Below are 22768 nucleotides of genomic sequence, written 5' to 3'. Positions count from 1 at the left end.
CAGCACATGCTGGATTTTGTACCATGCCTGGCTTGTTTTATGTGCAGAGAACAGTAAGAAAAATTGTGGTTATTCACTGGGCTAAGGTCCTTTGTTGTCAATCTGAAATGACTGTGTTGATGCAGCAATTCTTTGTCTTTCTGCCTACACCAGAAGAACTAGCTGACCTCAACCAATCTTAGATGAAGGAGCTTTCTTCAGCCAAGTCTTGCAAGTTATAGTTGAGCATACTTGAGTTACTCTGAACTAGGTGTTCCTTGAAATTATACCAGAGCTGTAGAAACTGAAGGCCTCTATGAAACACAATGCTGTAATGCTTTTTTAAATCCATGTAGTTTAGACCACCTCTATGTGCTTCTGGTAATTCCCAGTGGAGTGTTTTCTGTGGCCATTTGCTGCATAGAGTCCCTGAGACATAAAAACCCCTCATAACCAGAAAGTACACTGGATTTTCAACAGGTTTGTAGTAGAAGCTATTTGGTGTTTAATCCTGGAAGAATTACTTGTATCACTAGAAGCAGCAGGGTTTGTCCCATTCAATATTGCATTATGCAGGTGGAGTGGAACAAGAAATCACCCGATCTCCGATTGGCAGAAGTTGCTGGAGGATATCTGTTTGAATGACACTTATCAATAGACCTACATTGGAATTAATTTAAGCCCATAGTTTATTTACTAGGATTTCATATTCTTGATAACTTCTATTGATTGCTAAACCTTAGTTTTCATCTCCTGATAATTAGAAATGCGTTCTATTATCTACATCCAGAGTTGCACCTTTAGTGCTCCGTGTGAGGATACCTAAGTTGGCCTTCAGCCACTGATTTCATCCCAATCACTCGAAGATGAGTATCCCATAATCCCTCTGAAAGAGATTCTAACAACATTTTGGGAACTACTACTTGGATCCAATGCATGAACAGCCCTCATCAATGCTCAGTGGGCCTGCACACTGAAAGGAAGGTTTAACATCACTAGAATAATTATCTTTGCCCCAAGAATCATGGCTAATTTAGAAGTGACTCTTTACATCTTTCCATTGCTAATTGTGTATTTGTTGGCATAGACTGAATACTCTTACTTCTCTTATTTAGGGTAAACTGTCCCACGTGTGCCATGGCTGGCAGGAAAGCCAGTCACCAGTATTACAGCAGCTAATACGTCTGTGATATTATGGTGATTGAATGCTGACAAGGACCTCATTCCCAAAATGTTTTCTGTTGTAATAAGGTATCTTGCTTTAGAAGTCAGAAGAGAGCATCTGGACCAAACTCTTTTATGCACTATGAGCATGAGGTCTCATTTATAGAGGCCTTATTCTGTTGCTCCATCTTCAGTGTTTCCCAGGCAGCAAGGCCATAGTGACATTGCTCTTGCACAAAAACTCTTTGCTTCATAAACAGCTGGATAACAGGCAACACTTAATTACTGTCAGGCACTACAGAACGGGTAACAGTATCAGTCCCACATGTGTGACATCACAGGTCATTCCTAACTTCCATTTAAATTGTGCTAGCATAGTTTTCAGCGCCAATATATAGAAAACTCTTGCTATGTACACCCTGTGAATTGGAGATTTGGCAAACTCATTGCAGGTTTTTCAAGTGCTTGGCTTCTTCAGCTTAGGACATAGCCTCAGACATGCCTAGTCAGTATCATGCAGCTCCTTCTTAGGGTTAAAATTTGAATAGGGATCAGCATCTTTGAAAGAAATACCTGCTTATTTTGAAGCATAGCTGGATGCCAACTTCCTCTGAAAATTTGGCTCGCAGTGCCCTTGACTTTGCCTCAGTCCAAATGAATACAGAGGGGAGGAGTTCCTTCATATTCCACAAAGTTTGCTACCCTATGCCCTTTGAACATCTCTCTTTGACAGTGCTGCACAATTTCTCTTTTGTCTGTATGCCACTATTGCAGCCTATGTCTGATCAATTTGCATTTGCTTTGGAAGTACTGAATAAAGGCCTTGAGTGGCAGTAAAGGCCTTGGATCTTCTTTTAAATTTTGAGGAATTTCTGGCTTGTCACTCTGTTCTCTGTTGACCTGCATCTTTGTCTTGTTTGTCCAGTTCTACAGTGCATCTTTGCCAGAACTCGTGTCAGCTGCTACAGTATAAAATCTATATAACAAAAAGAGCTTCTGTCACATAAGACAGACCCACAATGATTATCTTTTCAGTTCTTTTCCTTCCCTGTTTGCTATGATTCTTCTACAAATCCAGCTCAAGGAACTTTGCCAAGCACTCACTATATAGTTAGTATGCCATGACCTCTCCCTGGTGCTGATCCCAGATGGGATGGAATAGAAAATTTCCATAATATTAATCTTTTCTAATCTCCAAAATAGGGATACACATCCGAACTGCTAACTGGGAATGGTTCCTGGACTACCCTGCGAGTTCCCACCATGTGCCCTAGAACTATTTTGGAGACTGGAACTTGGGTTGGGCCCAAAGCATGCTAGGAGTTGCTCTAACAGTTGAAAAATGCAAGATATGAGGTCCAGATGCCTAGAAAAGCTACTGACACTGTTATTTATTGAATCAGATGAATTCATGATGTTCACATACTTTTTGATGCTATCCTTGTGTTTATAGGAGCCCTCCAAGCAGAATGAGGTCTCTCTTACAATGATTTGCCTTATTGCTCATTAAGCATGGTCACTACTTAGTGTATTACACTTGGATTCTCTGAAGCATCTTTAGCTGCTCTTTTTGTTGGCACAGCAATACTGCCTGCTTTCTGAAAGGTCAGGGCTTTTTTGGACAACAGTGTCATTTGGATGCTTTCTTATGTAACTGTTACACTAACTCGTTCTTTTAATGAATACTTAAATTTATTCAAAGATCATAAACCTTGGTGAGCATCTTCACTTTGGGTATATAATGGCCAGAGTAGTCAGTGGGATTTTGATCACAGTTATTAAATCAAAATCTCTCCATGTTAATGAACAGCTTAGGAGTGAGAAAGGCTCCCATAGCATCACCAGAGTCTTAGGCAATGCAGTCCTCTGCCTTTCACTTGTAATATAATCTGCAATATAACAGAGTTTGTTCTAGTGCAATAACTTTCCACTCTTTTCTTCTCTTTCATTACCTTCTGGCACGTGATCCAGAGTTGCCATCATGGTAGTTACTGAGAGAATTGTTAATGACAAACAAAAGATGAGGAGAAAAAAAAATCACTTATTTCAGTGAATCACTGTTTTGTCTAATGGCTTTCCAACAAATACTTTTTCCATGCCTGATTCAAGATGTTAAGGAAATGAAAAATAGCCTTAATCACAGTAGGGGCTGTAGTTGGAAAATGAACCCCATTTATTGATGAGCTGTCCCATAATTCTCCCATGGAAGGGGACTACTATGCTCTCCAACATGCACCATGTGGATCCAAGTGAGCACAGGAAAAGTTATTTTAAAAAGCTTATATCATGAAGCTTAGACTGACACTGTTAGGGTCCACACCTTCATTGTGAAACACACAGGAAATATTTAGGTGCCACAAACTCAAAAAGGTTGAAAACCACTTTTCCATAATTGATAGCAATTACTGAGTAGACAGCCCCCAGAGGCAAAATGGTTATCTCCTCAGATCTCATCTTCCTGGGTTTGGAACTAGAATTTAGATTTAGGCCCATCATGGTTTTCAACAGTATTGGCCCAATTAGTCTAATGAGAAATTTTATTGTTTGTTTTACTGTTGAATCGAAGGATTGAGTATATGGATTCTTTTTTTAATGGGGTAGGAAAGCTTGAAGGCTTTTTCTGATGGGATTTTTATAACCACCATGGAGATGAATGGTCAAGTGCCATGGAGCATTATGTTGATCATACACTGTTTCCAAGGAAACTCGGGATGGAATTTCCAGAAGCCCTTTGTGTAGAACAGCCAAGCTGCATCCCATCTCTGTCAGAAGTAGGGTCCCAGGATAGGATCGTGACTCAGCTGAAGAACTACATGCATCACCTAAAGCAGAGATGCAGCATAAATACCTAAGCCAAGAACATCATGGGCTTGGTGCTTTGGGCCATGCTATGAACAGTAAACAGATTTTTGTAGCAAAGCCTATTAATGGTTAAGTGACTGCCACTTAATTTTCTGGAACAGGAATCTGAGAGATGCAGGTCACTTCAAAAGAATGGGCATTGACAGGAGAGTGCTGCCACCTGTACCAGGCAGCCAAAAACGCTCCTTCTCTGAGCTGGGCATGCAGCCCCGTGGAGGGTGGTACCCAGCAGCACTGCCTGTGGATCCTGGCCAAGAGAATGAAAAGCTGATTTAGCTGTATATTTCACTGTGTGGGCCACTGAAGGACAGCATTTAGCATTGTTCAAAGGGAGGGCTGGGAAAAGGTTAGGCAGGATGTTTGTTGGGGCTGATTTTTTTATTATTTGAATAACACAAACACACCTGCACACACAAAAGTACTGTTCTAAGCAAAAAATGTAACATTTTCTCAATTCTTTTCCCTTCCTCCACAAAATTAATGGCTTTACCAGAGGCTTCAACCAGAAATCTTTCAATCTGTCCTACAACATATTGGAATAGTTACCGCAGTAAAACTTTCCTTAGTGTAGATGCAGCAAAATCAGTAGAAAAGTACTTTATTTTGTGCAGGAACAAGGAATAAAATGTAATAACATAAGATAGGTTTAAACAGGCATTAGCATCTCAATAGAAAGATAGAGATGATCCATGCATAATTTTCTATAAATAAAACTGGTTTGGAGTATAGTTGCTTGAAGGTCAGAGATACTGGTAGGATTTTAAAATATTTTTTCAACACAGCAAACTTCAGTCCAGAGGCCATCTTTTAGAATGTGCTGGTTCTAGTCTGTAAGCTTTGGGTGGCCAGTCCTCATTTGTTGTAGCTGTTGGACAGTAGCACTAAAAAGCTTATCTCCTTGGCAAGAAATGAAAAAAAATAATTCAGAAATGACTCCAGAACTGGTGGAAAAAGCAGAGGCTGGAGGCAACCAATTCTGAAACTTTGAAGGCCAAAATTGCTTGGAAGCATGGGGGAAGGACCCATTTCTCCCCTTCAGCCTACCAAAAAAATTAAAAATATTATTTCAGTTAAGATTTTCAACAAAACTGTTTATCCATGCATAATTTCCCAGTTAAAAACAAAAAAAAAAGGATTTTAATACTTTTAAATACTTCATAGCACTATTTCTCAGTGAAAATTTTGATAAAAGTGATAGACAGAAAATGCTAGACGGAAGATAAAAAAATAACAGACTTTTCAAATAACTTTCCTGTTTAAACAAAATAAATAAAAAAATTTTCCCATGTCTTATTAAAAAAAAAAAAACAACAAAACCAAGAGCAAACTAACAAGACCCCCACCCAAAAAAACCCTAATCCCCAAAAAACTCCACACAACAAACAACAATAAAAAACTTTTAAAGATCTATCTACTTTCAGATCACAACTGATACATTAAAACTCACATTTTAAATCCTGGCTCCCTGCCATTAACAAAGCACAGGTGTCATATGCTGCTATGAGAAAAGTACATGTTTTTTGAGAAAGCTGCTATGTTCTTATTGTACAGCTTCTGTGTAGATTTAAGGTCCAGCTGTTCCTGAAATATTTTAGCGCTGCAGCACAAAAGTCTGTCTGGACCCCATTAATTAGACCTCTGTATATCTGGGGTCTCTAGCCACATGCTTTTTTGCTTGTGCAAAGGTGCTTTCTGCTCCTGGTTGGTCTCAAAGCAGCTAAAACACAAGTGAGGATCCAAGAGTACATCTGAGCCACAAATGCAGAACACAAGTGACAGGATGTGCTTTTTGCATGCCTTTCTCAGCCTAGGAGCATAACACCAATTTTACCGGAGCCTCAGGCAGTCGGTTCTGGGCATACAAAATCTCTGTTTCCTCCAACAATTTATCAAAGCATTGAACTCTCAGGAATGTCTTACAGTTTTTATCACAAATTTATCTCTCTGCTCCTTGTTGTTCATGTTCCTGTTTTGTTATTTCAGACCTGTTTTAATGAGTGTGTTCTCTAACTTTGCATCCTTGGAACAGGCCCAACAATCATGTTACATGGTCTCTATCTCCCTGTAACATGGGATTCGTGCCAAAAACCACTCCTTGAGACTTAAAACAACAGCAACACAAACAAACAACCACAACAAACAAACCATAAACACCACGGTGAGAGCTTTTAGTCAGAGCTTTTACTCCAGGTGGTTGCCAGATCCTTGCTTTCTGCTTCATCTTTTCTCTAAACTTTTATGGCCCCTAATCATCTGTAAAGCATTGCATACCCCTATGGTGCCATATAAATAAAATAACAATGATGCTCTTGAATTAATTGGGTGCTTTTGCAGACAGTAGTCTTATAATATGCCTTCCTCTTTGTAAGACCGTCTCATGTGAGGCTGCAGATCCAATTGCCACAGATAATTCAGTTTTAGATTGAAGATGTATAGGAAGAATCTTATTTTTTTCTCTTATGGGCCCTTTGTGGGGAGAATATGTTTTACTTCATTAAAGGCGCACATTAGGCAATTATCTTCCTGTTTCTCATTTTTTCCTCCTCCTTCTTACTCCTGAGTGTTACATTTCTTCTTACAAACTCCTGAATCTTCTGGAGTTTTAGAAATTCCAATAAATGTCTTTTTTTTAAATTATTTTTAAATTTGCCAGGGAATAGACCTCTCTTCCCAGTATATGACAACATATTAATCCATGGTCCAAAGCTCATGCCAACAATGCATAAGCAGCAGCATCCAGAAGTCAGGAGTGACAAGGCAGATGTACAGGTGCCCTTGTGGTGCTCATTCAGTTGTTGGGCCACTGGAACAAGGACTCTATCCTCATTTTGAGGGTTTGGCTCAGGAGGAGAGCAGGCACCAGCAGTGCCTTTGCTGGGTTGCTATCAGAGCTCAGATGAGTTGAGTCCTGCTGCTAGCTCTGGCAATAACCATGGGTGTACTTCAGTATTTCCCTGTACCTAGATCTTGGGTTTGGCCCTCTATCTTGTAAAGCGCTCATAAAGAAGAGGTTAATCCAACCAGGGGGCCTTCCTGGCAAACATGATGAAATCTAAAGAAAAATGGGAGCAATCCCTCTTAACCAGGCCTCTTACAGGTCCCTTATGACACCTAATGATGGCTGTGATAAATAGCTTACATGTGACTTTGACCATCTACAATTAATCAACACATCCCATAGTGTAAGACCAGTGCTCACTGGGGTGCAAGGTCATAGGTTTGCTCCTGACAGAGTTTCTGAACAAGAATAATCCTGTTCCTGCCACCTGGTTTCGCAAAGTTCAGACGACAAAGGAGTCACCCAAAAGCTGGAAGGTCTCTGTCACTCAAGCAAGACTGACTTCCACGGGGGAAGCAACTCCTGGGAATGCAAGGTGATCATTGCCAGCAGTCTGGCATGCTCTAAGTGTTGGTGTTAACCACCCTCAGTAGGGTTGTTGGACCTGAGGAGCTACTTATTCATCAGGCATAGGCAAGGAAGCATGAGGAAATCCAAAATTTAACAACTGCAGAGGTCACTGGAAAGATGTCAGACTTTTCAGCTCATAATCCTTAGACAAAAACCAGAAGAAAGGAAATCTAATAGTCTTCTCTAAAATTAGAATCCATTTGGAGAATAACCATAGAGATTCAAGGTAATGCCTAACATAAGAGACCATTAGCTTGTTAGGATCCCTTTTCTTTTGAAGTTATGGTCTATTTTCTAATTTTTTTTTCTATTTTCATTGTATAATTTTCCAATATCAGTTCCTCACTCATCTGCTGCTTGTCTGGGCAGCTGCCATCTAAATCTACACCTTCCCTGTCCCTGTCTTCAACAGCCTGACAGTTGAAGCTGCAGATGGCCTCTTTTGCCTGCCTTCCTCTACAAGGCAGTTTTCAGATAAACCCCCTGCAAAATGTGAAGGCAAAAGCCACAAAATAAGGGGCAGATGTGCAGCTGCCATTGCCAAGGTACCTGTGCAGTGAGAAACAAACCAAACTGCTCAGTGCAGAGAGCAGAGGAAAGACTGATTATGTCTTTGGAATATCTTTTTTCTCTATTGCTGGAAGATCAGTTTCCCTTGACCTGTACCTGATGCCATAGCAAAAATGCCATAAGGCATACATTAGTGCATTTTCTAGGACACAGCATCCTTCATTCACTGATCTTGGGCTGGAGACTGCATGTGTCACTGAGGCTCTGGAGGACCAGAGAAACCTTTTGTGCATTTGTTCTTGGCAACTCCATTAGAATCTCTATTATATTGATTACTGTACTAGTCTGGATTTTCTCTGTGAAAAACAACACAAGCTTTCCTTTGCAGAGGTGTATGCTACCTGCATAACTCTACCCAGGAGCTGTCCATGAAGGATCAGACTTCCCTATTCAGACAAGCTTTTTTGCCATCTAGCAAAAGAAAAGCATCTGGAAAGGAGCAAAAAGAGCCTTTAAATAAGTTTCTGCTGCAACTTGGAGCAGTATTTTCTCTTTTTTAATTCAAGCTGTGCTCGTAATACTGAAGTAAGCTCCAGAACAATGCAATTTCCAGGTCTTCTTTTCTGACAACGACCTGGTAGAGAACATTCTTATTATTAGGAGTGGGAAACAAGAGATTCCAAAGCTAAACTGAAGCTATATCTGCACTGCTACAAAACTGGTGTTGAGACCAAGGACCTTGCACCACATTTGTATCCTGTCCCTGTCACTGGCACGCATAGTGCCAACTGGATGCTTGCATAAACCCAAGTTGCTTGTTGACCCAAGCGACTCACCAAGTGTGTTTAGGCAAACAGAGTGCTGGGGACTCTGAAATATGTGCCTGGTCAACACCCCAGCTTGCATTTATAAGTTTACACTCTGCACCACAGAGAATTTTGACCTTGAGGTAACCAGTCCATCTAAACCGAGCCTAAGAGTGTTGAATAAATTTAGTAGCTGACTACGAATATCTCTGCTATGACCTTCTTATGACTGTGACCACAGACAGTTTCATGGCAACCATAGTCACCTTCTGCCTCCAGCAGCAAATCTCTTCTGCTTAAGTTGAAGGATGGTTCTATTAGAGTCTTGTATTCTAAGTGTCAAAGTACAAGCGGCATGCTTCCCATACAGCCCCAAAATATGCTGTATTTTGCTTCATTGATTTCTCAAGTGAAGTTGTCGGGGAGGTGGAATCACGCGCAGCCAGATATGGAGTCATTGTTCAGTCTTGCATTTGCCCTGAGATCACTGGGGATGCAATGCAGCAATCTCAGTTTTACAAGATGCTTGCAAGGCATAACCTCTCCAGGGCACTTATTGAAATGAAACTCTGCACTTAGAGTGAAAAGTTGTACAGATTAAATGCATTTTTATATATTTTCCAATTCCTTGTTCACCCTGAAAATCTTAGTAGTTTTTCAGAATACTCTCATCGCTGTGCTCTATTTTCATCATTTTAACCAATGAAAAAACAAAGCTTTATCCAAACTCCCTGAATGACTAAACAGACCCAAGAAATTTGTGACTAAGGAAGGACTTGAAATTTCTACGACCTCATGGAACTTCCACTATAACATATAACTATATGCAATAGCATTCTGAATGTTTTGGCCCAACAATAATACAGTAAAATCAAGTTTTCCAAGTCACTGGAAATTGCATTTACTGCTGGACTGCACTTCCCTTCCTCTCCAAGATGCTAACTTCTGAGTCAACTTACAATAGAAATGTGTGCTGCTCTTGTTAGTTCACACTATTTGTTGAGTTTGCTGTAGCTGGGGAAAACTGCAGCAGGGATGCTGTTCTCTTGGCAATAAAATGCTTCTGCTTGTGAAAATAAAGAAATCCTTCTACTTGGAGAAGAAATGGATCTTCTCAGTGAGAAGCACACCTTAAGGATCCGTTTCAGGGCTCTGTGGATGTAAAATAGGTGATCTTATGGAAAGCTCTTTCACCATTACATGCCTCAATTTCCCCATTTGTAAAATAGAAACAATGAGCTCCTGACTGACAGGTAAAGAGAAGTGTACAAAAAATCAGTAATTTCTCCCCTGCTGGATACTGCCACTTGTGTATAATTGTCATGGACTTTGGTGCATAGATGATTAAGTTGCTAGGGAGAGGGAAGGGCAAAAAGAAACACCACAGAATGCTTTGGTATACTGGAAAGTGTTATTCTGGAGAAAAACCCCAGATCCGTATTTTCTGGCTGATCAAGTAGGCCCCTGGAGATTGCATCTTGCCTGAGCTGCAGAAGAGGTTTTTGTTTAATACAGTTGTTCTCCTTATTCCCTGCTCTCCTCTCGTCCCCTACTATTGATACATGGTCTGTGATTCCTTATCATAAATAAGATTTGTGAGCTCTTTGGGGAAATGGACTGTCTCTTTGCCTAGACTTGTGCAGCTTGTACAAGGGTATAAATAATAATAGTCATTAATGCTAATAATGTGGTTTTTAACCTCCTGATCATCCTCTGTCTGATAAAATGGCTACAGAAAAGAAATCCTGCTTCGAAAAAGAAGCTAATGGCAGAGATTATTAACACTGCAAAGGCTAGCTGAGATCAGGCAGTGGCAAACTTAAAACTGTCTCCTCATGTTTTTCATTGAGTGAGAGTCTGCAAGTGCATCACAGACAGTTTTTTGAAATAGTAGGTGGGCTGTAGGCTCTTCTCTGGCCAAAGTGCTGTGTGTTTGTCTGTCTTTGCACCTGCTGCCCACAGCTTGAAGTACTTTTTCAGGATCCTTTTGCAGAGCATGTATCTCTGCAGGCCCTGGTCTCACGGGGGCTCCGTATGGCCCCTGCAGCACAAATGATCAGCAGTGCCAGGGGAGGTACACAGACACTCAGTACAGAGCAGGCAAGGGAAAGCAATGACCCAGTGACTTTGCTGTAGAGGGGACCTGGATCAGAGGCCACTGAGAGCCTTTCAACTGCTTTTATTTGGCTTGAGAGCTGATCTGTAGTGACTCACAGAAATGTGGGGAGCCCTGCCTACACAAAGATTGCTCTCTTCACATTACTGAAACCCAAGCATTTCCATGTCACTCATACCAACAAGTGTCTTCTGGAACCTGTATTTTAGCTGAAGGAAGCTAAAAACAACCATACAACCATAAATCCTAAATAGAACCATACAAGCATAAATCCTCAGTACAACCATATCTGCGTGTTTTCTGCTCTTCTGGGTAATGTCCTCACAGACTTGACTTCCCTTCCATGTTGCACTGACATTGTTGCTAAGATGGGCTAAAGACATAAATGGGTGGAAATTTGTAGGAAGAAGTACTATCAGTTATTTGACATCATATAGTTAAAAGTCAGGATACACTTCTGGGCATGCAAGCCCATATGCCTGGAAAGCCTGTTTTGTTTTGTTGTTTTAGCTATATTTTTCAGTTTAATAAAAGATATCACCACTTCCTACAAATCTTGCCTCATATTATTTACCTTTCAAGTCTCTATCCACAGTAATTTCTGCACTGGAGCTGTTAAAAAAAAGGAACAAATTGGTTCTTCCACTAATCATAAAGCACTCCCCCAGTCCCAAATATCTTAAACAGCCAAACCCTTTCTTGCTCAAGCTTTCAAAAATAAAAACAAACTCATAAAAAATACATCCTTGTGAAGGAGACTAGGTCTGAAAAACATAAGCCTGGGAATTCATAATTTCAGGATGTTGTGAAACATTGCAAGGAGACTCTTGCAATGGGAATGCTCACATGGCTCAAACTCCAGCTGCCTTCCAGACTGCTGAGTATGGATGCCCTGACATAAAAAAAATAATAAAAAACCCATAAAAAATATGCTGCTTTTCTGTATTTCTGTCTAGAAAACATCACACTGTTCAGCTATGTGCAGGTCAGCTCTGCAGACCATGAAACTGATGTCATTTGCCTCCCATATCTCATTTGGGTGATAGGTACAGACCTAACAGTCATTTCTTTGAGACCTTCTTGTGTCAGGTGGAAGTGCTGGAGTTCAGTCAGTGAGACACAGGCAGCAAATGGCTGCAATTTCCTTTCCTGCTTTGCCTAAACAACAAAGGACAAATTTCAGGGGTGCCTAGGCATAAGGCAGCCCTGTCTCCGAAGTCAGCCCACAATTTATCTAGCAAAGCCAACAAGCCATAGCCTTGATGGAAGTACCAGCTGGGGAGCCCAATGCTTGACTTGCTGGGACCATGGGTCAGGGAACGGGGCTGCAGCATCCAGCAGCTCCTCCCCGGCGGGCACAGAGCGTTAATGGAGGGAAGCACGGGGCCACCAGCTGTGACCAGAGACCTGGAAAGCAACAGCTGGGATAAAAGGCTGCTTCTGGGCAGAGTGGGGTGGGCACTGGGGAAGCTGGGTGCTATGTCAAGGAAAGATCTTTGGTAGAGTACTGCCTGAGGGAATGTGCCCTGAGTCCCAGGAGGAGAGAGAAAGGTCTGCACTGCCAGGCTCTGGTGGAGATTTAAAGACCAGGGGGCTGCAAAAACACTTCTTAAAAGGCCCTCTGTAGTGCTGAGCGATTCCTTGTGCCTCTGAGGAAGCCAGTTGGTACTGGCTGTGGCAAGGGTTTTGTGGTGTAACCGCCTCTCCCTTTGGATTGTGAATTCCCTGCTGCTCAAAGGAGCTGAACAGAATTATTATTTTTATTCCCGCCTCGAAAGAGCTGACTCTTTTCCCACAAAAAAACATGACAACTCAAAAAATTATCTGCCAAAGTTTGGGTTTTTTTGGGTGTTTTTTTTTTTCCTGGGTGCTAGCCAATTTTCTTCTTCTTGTTGTCATTCACACTTGCAGATTTCCTGTAAAATCTTACAAATGTTGAAAGAGCGGAGGCCCTTTCTGCAGAACTTTGTGTGTGTATTTCCATAAAGGCTGGTTTCTACATGCCCGTGTTTCAGGCTTTCTCAGCGTGGCCTGGGTGAGGCTCCCCTTGGAGAAGGAGTTGGCACCATGGATACAGTGTGGTAGACATGCTGATAGCATCTGTTATGCCATTTATTTTATGTTCTAATTATGCGACAACGCCAATGTGTGAATGTATACTGCTGGCAAATGCTTTTTTGTGACGTATCCTTTTATGTGACCCAACTTGTAAAGGAGGTGGGTCTGCTGGGGCTGCTGCTAGAGGAACTCAGCCATTTGTGCTGTACCAGTTCATGCAACACATTTGTCTCCAAGAGTTCTGGGTTCAGTCCCCGCTGCGTCATTGCACCGTTGCTGGAATTAAACGAAGGTTCTTTCCATCTCCTCCCTCGTCCCACTGCTCCTTGAGTGCTGTTGCTATCTCATTGGCTGGCTATTACTGTGGATTTTCATCTTAGGGAATTGTTATGCAGTCATATTCACCCTCCCATAGTTGCTGGCCTGGCATTTATTTGATTAAAAAAAAACTACTTTCAACTTGGAGTCTTGTGGAAACCCTGATGGCAAATCTTCCCCTTCAAGAAGCCTCAAAAAGATACTGCCTTATTTGATGAGTTTCACAGGAGGAGAGTAGAGAAGAAAAGAGATGGGAAGGATGGTGGTGGGAGGCAAGAAGCTGAGAGAGGGAGAAGGTTGGAATATAGATGAGGAGCATGAAGTGGCAGAAAGGAAAGAACAAATGGAAAGTGTGGTTTGAGTAGGGTTGTCTTCTCTTGTATGTCCTGCTGAAGGCAAATGAGAAACACAAATGCTGTTTTCTCAGTCTACACAAAGGAGCTTAATCAGGTGTGAGACTATTTATCATGATCTTGAGGCCCTTGCATCCCTTCTAAGAGAACTCACATTTCTGGACACTGCAGTCCTTGACCTTGAACAGTGGTGGGTTTCACAGAACCACATGGCAAATGAGTATTTCTTGCAGATTGAACATCTCCTTCCACCCCCTTTGCCAAGATCACATGCAGTACATGCCACAGCACTCTTCGAAATCACACTGAAATGCAATATTTATCATGGATGCACCAGTCCAAAGCCATGAAACACACAGATAAAACACTCAATAAAGCATACATCTAAACCACAAATATATACACTAAAACACACAGAAAAGCCACTTCTGGGTAATATATGGCTCTTGCCTCCTGCTCACTTTACCAAGCTCTCTTAACTTGCAGTTTCAGAAATGCTCATTCTCTTATGTAAACCCTGCAAAATTTGCATGGCCAACTGTGTTTCCAATACTATTTCTATTACAGTAAAAAAACCACTAAGCCTTTTGTTAATGCAACATTACATTTGCACAGTTAAATAACAGTAATTTGAAAAAATCTGTAATGGAAAATTTAAAAGTTCCTCCATCAACTTTAGCATGCCTGCTTGAGAAGTATTTAATGGTAGGTTTAGGATAGAAACTTGGATGAGAAAATATTATGTGTGTGCTGCACAATCAAGTTAATATTGATATTGCTTGAAGTGACTAAAGCTAAGATGAAATAGAAATGGAAGTGTGAGTGCTTAAACAGTTAATTGCACAAAGCACATTTATTTATTAAAAAATGGACAAGCATCCATGCTCAGTGCATCTAAATCCATTCACTCAGCCCTAATGAAACACTTTCACTATGCATTAAAAGTAGCTGGCTTTCAATCAATCAGAGCTCTGTCAGAATTCAACCTTTTTTTTCCTTAATACAAGATTGTAGATATGCTCTTCTTGGCATTTGAATACTGGGTGAAGTGGGAGGATTGCAGTAATTTAAAAAGAAAGGACTGAAGAATGAGGATTGCTGCGTGTTTGGGATTTGGTTGGTTGTTTTGGTGGTGGTGTTGTTTTTTCTTCTTAATATTTGAGGGATTTAGGGAGAGTTGAGCGTAATTCTTGATTCAGATTTTGCCCTCACAATATGTAGGTAGCTGAGAGATTTGGCTAGAGGAAAATGGACTCACTTTTGGCCAGAGACCAATCCCAGAGAATTTCAGCCCACAGAATCTGATACTCCTGCTCATATTTAGCAGTCTAATGTCCTGAGTAACACCATTGGTATGACTCAGCATGAGCAAGGCAGCCAAAATCCAGTCCTGAATGTTTTTGAAGGTTAGAAGTATGTCAAATACGTTGTAAGAAAAAGCTGCTTCTCCTTTCAGTCATGTCAGCTTCTCCAGGGAAGTTTAAGATGCTGCTGCCTCAGAGGATGCTGCTTCCTTTATGCCATTTCTCTGGACTTGTAACTATCATGGCCTATTTTGGATGGGAACAACGCTGGGGTCAGCATCATCTCACACACATCCCCATGGAATTTATGGAGCAGAGATACAGTCCTGCTATCATTTATTATTACTTATTACAAAAAATAATGTTAATTATTATAATACATATAATATTGATTAATAATTAACACAAGACTAATTACTAGGCTATATTATTAATTACTGGAATCAATATAAATTGCTATCATAAGTGTTATAATAAATGTTGTGGCATTTCAGTACTTAAAGGGGGGCCTATGAAAAGGATGGGGAGAAATTTTTAGCAGGGCTAGTTGCCATAGAACATGGGAAATTATTTAGATGAAAGGAGGGTTGATTTAGATTTTTTTTTTCAAGCCATGGCATATTCCTTTCAAAAGTCTGAGATAATCGTGTGCTTGAGAGCTGTGTATTATGGGATCATCCATGGGATCTGTAAGTAAAATACACTTTGAATGGTTGCATAATAATCTGGGTTAACTGGGAAGGCTGTGGGGACCCTACGGGATTATGTGTAGGGCAGGTGGGAAGTGAGGTTATGGATGTGGCTGTGGGATAGGTGGCAGGTGAATTTTGGTGCCATATATGGGAGTTGAGGAGGTTTGTGAAACGGTACAAATGCATATAATGCTGTATATTATATCAGGTATACATGGTGAGCACTGAGGTAATGGACAAAGGTAAAGGACAACTGAAAAAACAAATGTTGAGCATATGAACAATCGTGTGTCAGAAATGTATGGAGTTGGTGTAGTATTAAAGTGATGGTCTAGCTGGTCCCTGAACCTAAGCTAGATGTTTGGGAGGTTTTCTGCAAAAAACCCCCAAAACTCCTACTCCAAGCCTACTATCTGATTGTCACCACTTGATTTTGGCATGCTAAGTTCCAAATGTATCTTGAGTGCCAAGTTTATTTTTGACTGTGCTCTCTTTCAGACCATACTCTCTTGGTATCTGCGGTGGTTTGATGCTGGCTGGCCTCCAGGTGCTCACCAAAGTTGCTCCATCACCTCTCCTCAGCTGGACAGGGGGATAAAAATACAGCAAAAAGCTTGTCAGGATAAGGATGGGCGTATGACTCCTCAAGTACAGTTAGAGGCAAAACAGATTCAGCTTCAGAAAAATGTATTTAATTTGTTACCAATGAAATCAAAGCAGGATAATGAAAAGGAAACCTAAATCTTAAAATAGCTTTCTCACTCCTCCCTTCCTCCTGGGCTTAACTTCATACCACATTTTCTCTCCCTCCTCCCTTGCAGTGGTACAGGGGAACAGGGATTGGGCACTGAGATCTCCTCATCACACTTGTTTGTGCTGCTCCTCCTGCCCCAGAGGGAGGATCCTCACAGTCTTCTGCCCCAGTGTGGGGTCCCTCCCACAGGAGACAATCTCCATGAACTTCTCCAACAGGAGTCCTTCCCACAGGCAACACTTCTTAATGAGCTGCTCCAGTGTGGCTTCCCCACAGCATCACAGGTCCTGCCAGGAGGCTGCTGCAGTGTGGGCTTCCCATGGGGTCACAGCCTCCATCAGGCATCCACCTCTCCAGCAAGGGCTCCTCCATGGGCTGCAGGTGGATAGCTGATCTATCCTGAACCTCCATGGTCTTCATCCTGGGCTGCAAGGGAATCTCTGCTCCAGTGTCTGTAGCACTTCCTCCCTATCCTTCTCCTCACTCCTCTCTCCTGGCTGCTGTTACACAGCTTCCACCCCCTTCTTAAATACATTATCCCAGAGGTGTTACTACCATTGCTGATGGCACACTTGAACTTGGCCTGTGGTGGGTTTGTCTTGCAGCTGCCCAGCCTTGGCCCTGTCAGACTCAGAGGAAGCTTCAGGCAGCTTCTCACAGAAGCAGCCCACCTACCAAAACCTTGCCATGCAGACCCAATACAGTATCAGAGCATGAAAACCATCTGAAATGGAAACCACAAAAAGGAAGCATGCTCCTCATTGACTGCAGTCAGTTGACTTTAGTCCACTCTAATATTTTTAGCTTGATTTTCTTGGGAAGTGAAGCCTAGCTGAGAGTACATGTGTATCTGTTTGTCCATATGTTCTTCTTCCCAATAACTTTTCAGTGCAACCAATTTCAACCACATTTAAAAGAGGGCGGAAGGCTAAAAAGTAACTAATTCCTGTATGTCTCTTAAAAACTGGGGATTAGGTAATGCTCCAATCCCTCCCTAGTGGAAAACCTAAGAATTATGTAGGTGGTACATGGCAGTAGCTAACCAGGCGAAGGCAAGAGATGTCTTGCATTTTGTCTTTCATTCTGGTTCACTAGGGAGCAAGACTGCCCATAGCATGATTTTCTTCTTCCTACAGGAGATGTCACAGGGGATATGATGGGTTCTGGCTTTTATAAGGGCAGGGGGATTCTTGAGACAGCAGACAGGAACCCATGGGGAGGCAGGCTTGGTGCACTCTGTTCACGAAACAGCTTGCTCTGCAGCAGTCCAATAAGAAACACTTCTGTAATGGCATCATTAGTGATGAGAATCCTACAGACCTTTCCTACATGTGGACACTCATCTTTGCTTACCTACACTCTCAATGTGTAAATTGAAAATTAGTGTCCTTTAGCATTGGCGTCCTCATTGTGGCCTGATGAGGGGCCACAGGGCTGCCTGGACAGTCCAGTTGGGCTGTCACACTGTGTCCCAGGATCTGGCCTTAGAAGTGGTGCACTCACACCTCCTCCACATCCCCAGCTGTGAAAGGACACCCTTTGTGAAATGCCTGGAGAGTGACTGATAAAAAGCCCTGAATGTTAAGCAGTACTTTGTTACTGATGGCAATGGAGGAAATTATTTTAGGACTCTGACTGGAGGCAATGATTTTAGGGGGAAATAGAGCTACATGACACAATTACTCCTTGAGGAAAAAAGTTTGTGCTACATATGGCAGGTGGAACCTGTATTTGAAGGAAGGGCAGTGAGGGAAGCCTTGTGTGAGCAAGGTTGCTTTTCAAGCTGGATTTCCATTACAGAAGGATTCTTTTTGGTCCCTTTGAAATTGCATAGAAGTCACAGGAGATCCAGGAAAGATTAATGCAGACTGATGCTTGCTATTTTTTCCTGGAGGACTTGGCAGCTCTGTAATTACAGTCAGTGCGTCTGAATCTCCCTCCGGCCCCTATGTACTGCCCGGCAGTGACACCAGCATCAGAGAGACCTTTGCTTCAGAATTTGTCAAGCAGAACTCTGCTGAGAAACCAAACCTGCCCTGCTGTGCCTCTTGTTGTGGCAATGAGCAATATTCCTTCGCTGAATATCCTCCCTGTGTGCACTGGAGCTGGCACCTCAGGGACTCCTGAGCCCAGAATGGCTCATAGACTGTGATCCAAGAGATACATTTGTAGAGGAATGAGGGAACCATATTTCTATAGCATAATGTATATATATTTATATATATAAAAATAAAATAAATGAGCTGGCTTGCAACACTAGGTGGCAGAGGTGGGATCTGTTCTGCTCTGAGCGCTGTCCTATAAGGCATTGCTTGTTTAAGTACAGTCGCATTTAGTTGGAGCTGCAGGAGAGAGACAGAGAGATTCTCTGTGTTTACAGCCAGCCCAGGCTACGGTGGAGCATCCAACCTGGCCCCCCCTTTCTCCAGCACTTGAAGGGGAGAGTGAGAGGTTATTTGGGAATCTGGCCACCGCGGGTCAGCTTGCGCTGCGACTGGATTGTCAGAGCTGGCAAAGCAGAGCCCAGAGGGACTGAAGGGAGACACGAATCCCATTTTCTTTGAGAGGAGTGAAGAGGGAGAAAAAAAAAAAGATAAATTGAGAGAGAGAGACAGAAGCGAAGAGACGGAGAAAAAGGCAGAGGAAGCGGAGCGAGTGAGAGAGAAGCATGAGGACCTACTGGCTGCACAGTATCTGGGTGCTGGGATTCTTCCTGTCCCTCTTCTCCTTGCAAGGTATGTGCTGAGTTCTTTCTCGCAACCTCCTCCAACCCTTCTGCTTTAATTGAGGCTGATGGACTGAGGATGGCCTGAAACATGGAGCTGGAAGCTGGAGCTTCCTCTCCCCCCCTTTTCCCCTCCAAACCTTCCCCCCCCCTTGCCTCAGGAAATAAGCCAAGGAGAGATCTCTGCTGGTGAATCCTATGGTTAGAGGACACTGCATGTGACTGACTTTGCTGCTGTATTTATGCTTTTGCAGAGGGGGAGTTGGTGGGGGGAGTACAGTTAAGATTTGCAAAGGAAAAGAGTGGTGGGTAGAGGTGGGTATCCCCTCCATCCACAGCCGCTGTTTCTCAGCACTTTGGGTCACAAGTACTGATTCTCCTCGATTCTTTACCTTCCTGAGGAGATAAGTGTTAAGTTTCTTTTGGGGGTTTTTGTTTGTTTGTTTGTTTTGTTTTGTTTTGTGGGTTTTTTATTATTTCTATTTTGGTTTTGTCCAGAGAGGGGGAGATTGGAGGAATCTCTATGCCTCTGGTCTGTCTGCGAAAACACTATGTCCTTCCCCTCTATACCAGGAGGGAAAAAAAAAAGAAAAAAAAAAAAAGAGAGAGAGTGATGGAGGAAAGACAGGAGATGAAAATTTGTTGGGTACGGGGTTTTGTTCAGTGGAGAATTGCCAGCTGGGTTTCTTGCTTTAAGAGCCAAGTGTGAGTATGGAATTTAGTTCAAAGTGATGACAGGCATGCTAGCTGGTTTTGAGATGCTTTCTGTAAACAGGACTTAAGGGTTAATGCATTCCATGCTGTATGTATTAATACATATCACACATGTACATATAATCATAGCCTTCAAAATTGCAGCTTGTGCATGATCCACACTCACTCACTGCAGTGGTCCTTCCTGAACACACACACACACACACACACACACACACACACACACACTCACACACACTCAGGGGTATAGCAGGGAAGATGAATAAACTCACTCTGGCACATACAGTTGTAGCTCCCCAGCACATGCAATTCCTGGAGAGTCTGCTTCCCTTGTGTTCACGTTTTCCCTTCTCCTTTTCCCCCCTCCCTCTTTCGAGCCTCCATCCTGAACACTTGTGTTTGAGGTTGCTTGCATATTAAAATCCCATGCCTGTCCTGCTTCACTAGCCTTGTAAGCCTGTGTGCACACATGTACACACACATAGGTGAAAATATAACTAAAGAACATAGATGTACTCTATCTGGCCTACTCTGTGCCTCATAGTCTTGCATTTGCAGTGAGCTGCACCCGTAGAGAGTATCTCACTCACACACGGCTTTTTTCACAGTGCTTTTTTCTCACTCCTGTACATATTAGTGCAGGAGTGCCGTGCATGGAGATATGCCAGTCACAGCTTCCTCACTTCCCCTCAGCTCCTACTTTTACACACAGTCTTGCATGTACTGTTCTCTTCTATTTTGTGTCTACTAAGCAAATTCCCATACAGGCAGGCTCCCTGTCACACACACGCTTTCTATTGCAGCCTCACACCTGTCACTCCTGCAAGCCCTCACTACGGAATCCTTCATTTTTTGCCACTTTCTCACATTTGCTGAGTGCTCCTTTTCATACAGTCTCACTTCTCCCATTTCTGGGTCTCATACACATGCTTTTCACTGTCACATATTTTCTCTCAATTTACATTCTCTGAAGTCTGGACTGTGAATCCAACACCAGCACCTTCCAGCTGACTTCCTTCCTTGCTGTGAAGTGGCTATTTCTGACAGGGAAGGAGGATTTTTCCCCGCACATAGGTTGTACATGGGGCAAGAGGAGAACCAGTACCTTTGTAGCATAAGTAGGTAACGCCAGCAATGAAGTTGTGTAGCTTGGTGTGAACTTCGCCCTGCTCTGGAGGATTAGACAGAGAACTGTCAAGAAAGATGGACATTGGCAAGCTGTGTTGACTCTGAGCATTGCCTGCCTGTTTGATGCACATTTCCTAGCCTCTAGACCACGGTGCTTGCTCCACGCAGTATTTTCAAGTCACAAGCCTTCCCTGAGTTGTGACCAGAGCATCCTGATGCCAGCATAGCCAGGAGCTGTTTTAGTCCGTCCTTATAGCTGGAGCTTATGTCAGGCTACGGGCACGGACAAGTTTTACCTTCTGTTTTAGTGAGTTAGGATTGCCACTGTAGTATCAGCCACATTTTGAACGCTTCAGGGAAGGTCTTGTGAGGTCTGTATTATCACATACCCTCTAAAAAGGCAGAGGCAACACAGCTGCCCTCCCTAGGTTTTGTGATGGGATAAGGTGGTGTGGGGCTGTATGAGTGTTTGCAAACCTTTTTGCTGCTTTTTTGACTGCTCCCAAACTTCTGGCATGATATAAAGCAGAGCACTGCTGGATCCAGTTTCATAGCCAGCAGTAATTTCCCTTCTCCGATGTGAAGAGTGAGAGAATGGGGAGGCAGAAATACTGGGGCTGCATGGGAGGAGTAGGACACTGCTTGAAACAAGCCTGAAGATATTTGATGGAGTTAAAAAGGGGTGGGAAAATATTGTGCCCTTAAAAAGACCCAACAAACCAACACAACCCCCCACAATATTTATTTCAAATTAATTATTTTTCACTGAAAGCTGTGGTAACAAGCCTTGCACGCTTCTCTAACGCTGCCGAGCACAACTCTGTGGAGCTCTTACCCCAGGAAGCGGCAGTATTGCCTGCTTTGGCAGGCAGTGACCCCGCTCAGAGACCTTTGAGCGCGCATCCCTCCAGAGCCGGGCGGCTGAGCCTGCACCTCTGCGAGCCGCCCAAAACTTGGCCGTGCCCTCTCTCCGCTTTTCCTCGCCGTCCGCTTCGGGGTGTACCGCTGGCCGCAAAAGCAGCTCCTCGTCTTTCTGCGCTCTCCTGGAGCCAGCAGGCGCGGGGGAGAAGGGAGCACCGCTGGCACTGCCGGGCCGAGGGCGCACAGCAGCGCTGGGGCTGCGGGGGCAGGAGAGCCAGGGGCTCCGGTGCCCAGCGCAGGCTGCCGCCCCCAGCGCCCCTGCTCTGCCAGGCGGGACGCGAAGGGCTCAGGGGCTTTGGCACAGCTCCAGCCTTTGCTCCTTGCCCCCTGGGTGAGATGCTCCAAGTCCTGCACGGAGGATTCCCCCCGCCATCACTGTGTTTCCCCATTTTGGTGGCTCAGGATTCCTGCATTTCTCGGCGGCTGCACTTCCAGCCCTCCCTGGCAGGCAGGTGGCTCGTAGGCGGGATGGTTGTTCCTCCTGCACGGTGCACTGGCCTCCCTGCCCTGTGGGGGCTGGAGGAATAAAAGTACCTACACACCCCAGCACTGCTGGTGGCTGGGATTTTCTAGGATTTTCTAGTGGCATGCTGCAGCTCTTCCCTCGATTTGTTTCTTAGCACAATGTGCCCAGAAGCATCTGAGAAATATCAGATTGTTGAAATGGATTGTAAAGCTGAATTTTTCTTTTTCTTTTTTTTTTTTTCCCCCAAGTCAAAAATGGGTGCATGAGTATGGGGTGGAGAAGCAAATGATTAGGGTCTATAAAAAAATTGCATTTAGATAATTTAGAAGAATTTTGTGTTGATGTTTGCACTTTCACTTACTATTACTCTTATTTAGCTGTCAATATGAAAATTAATTTTTATTTCCTCACCCTGAGCATTTTATTTAAAAAAATGAATGCCTTGACAAATTATACATTTCCTTTAGCATTGCTTTAAGTTGAAAATTC

At 43.0% G+C, this 22768-nt stretch overlaps 1 protein-coding gene across 1 annotated transcript in view; it reads left to right on the top strand.

Moving 5' to 3' along the window:
* Positions 1-18618: 18618 nt before the first annotated feature.
* LSAMP (limbic system associated membrane protein) overlaps positions 18619-22768 on the top strand; it is a 992409-nt gene continuing 988259 nt past the window's right edge. The window contains exon 1 of the mRNA XM_005486132.4: positions 18619-19060. Within this exon, the coding sequence (XP_005486189.1) occupies positions 18994-19060 (67 nt within the window). The 5' untranslated portion in view covers positions 18619-18993. The remainder of the gene's footprint in view (positions 19061-22768) is intronic.

The sequence above is a fragment of the Zonotrichia albicollis genome, chromosome 2 (genome assembly GCF_047830755.1).
Source record: "Zonotrichia albicollis isolate bZonAlb1 chromosome 2, bZonAlb1.hap1, whole genome shotgun sequence".
In the NCBI taxonomy this organism is placed as follows: domain Eukaryota; kingdom Metazoa; phylum Chordata; class Aves; order Passeriformes; family Passerellidae; genus Zonotrichia; species Zonotrichia albicollis.
Note: the sequence above shows the minus strand (reverse complement) of the source record. Positions and strands in the feature narration are given on the sequence as shown.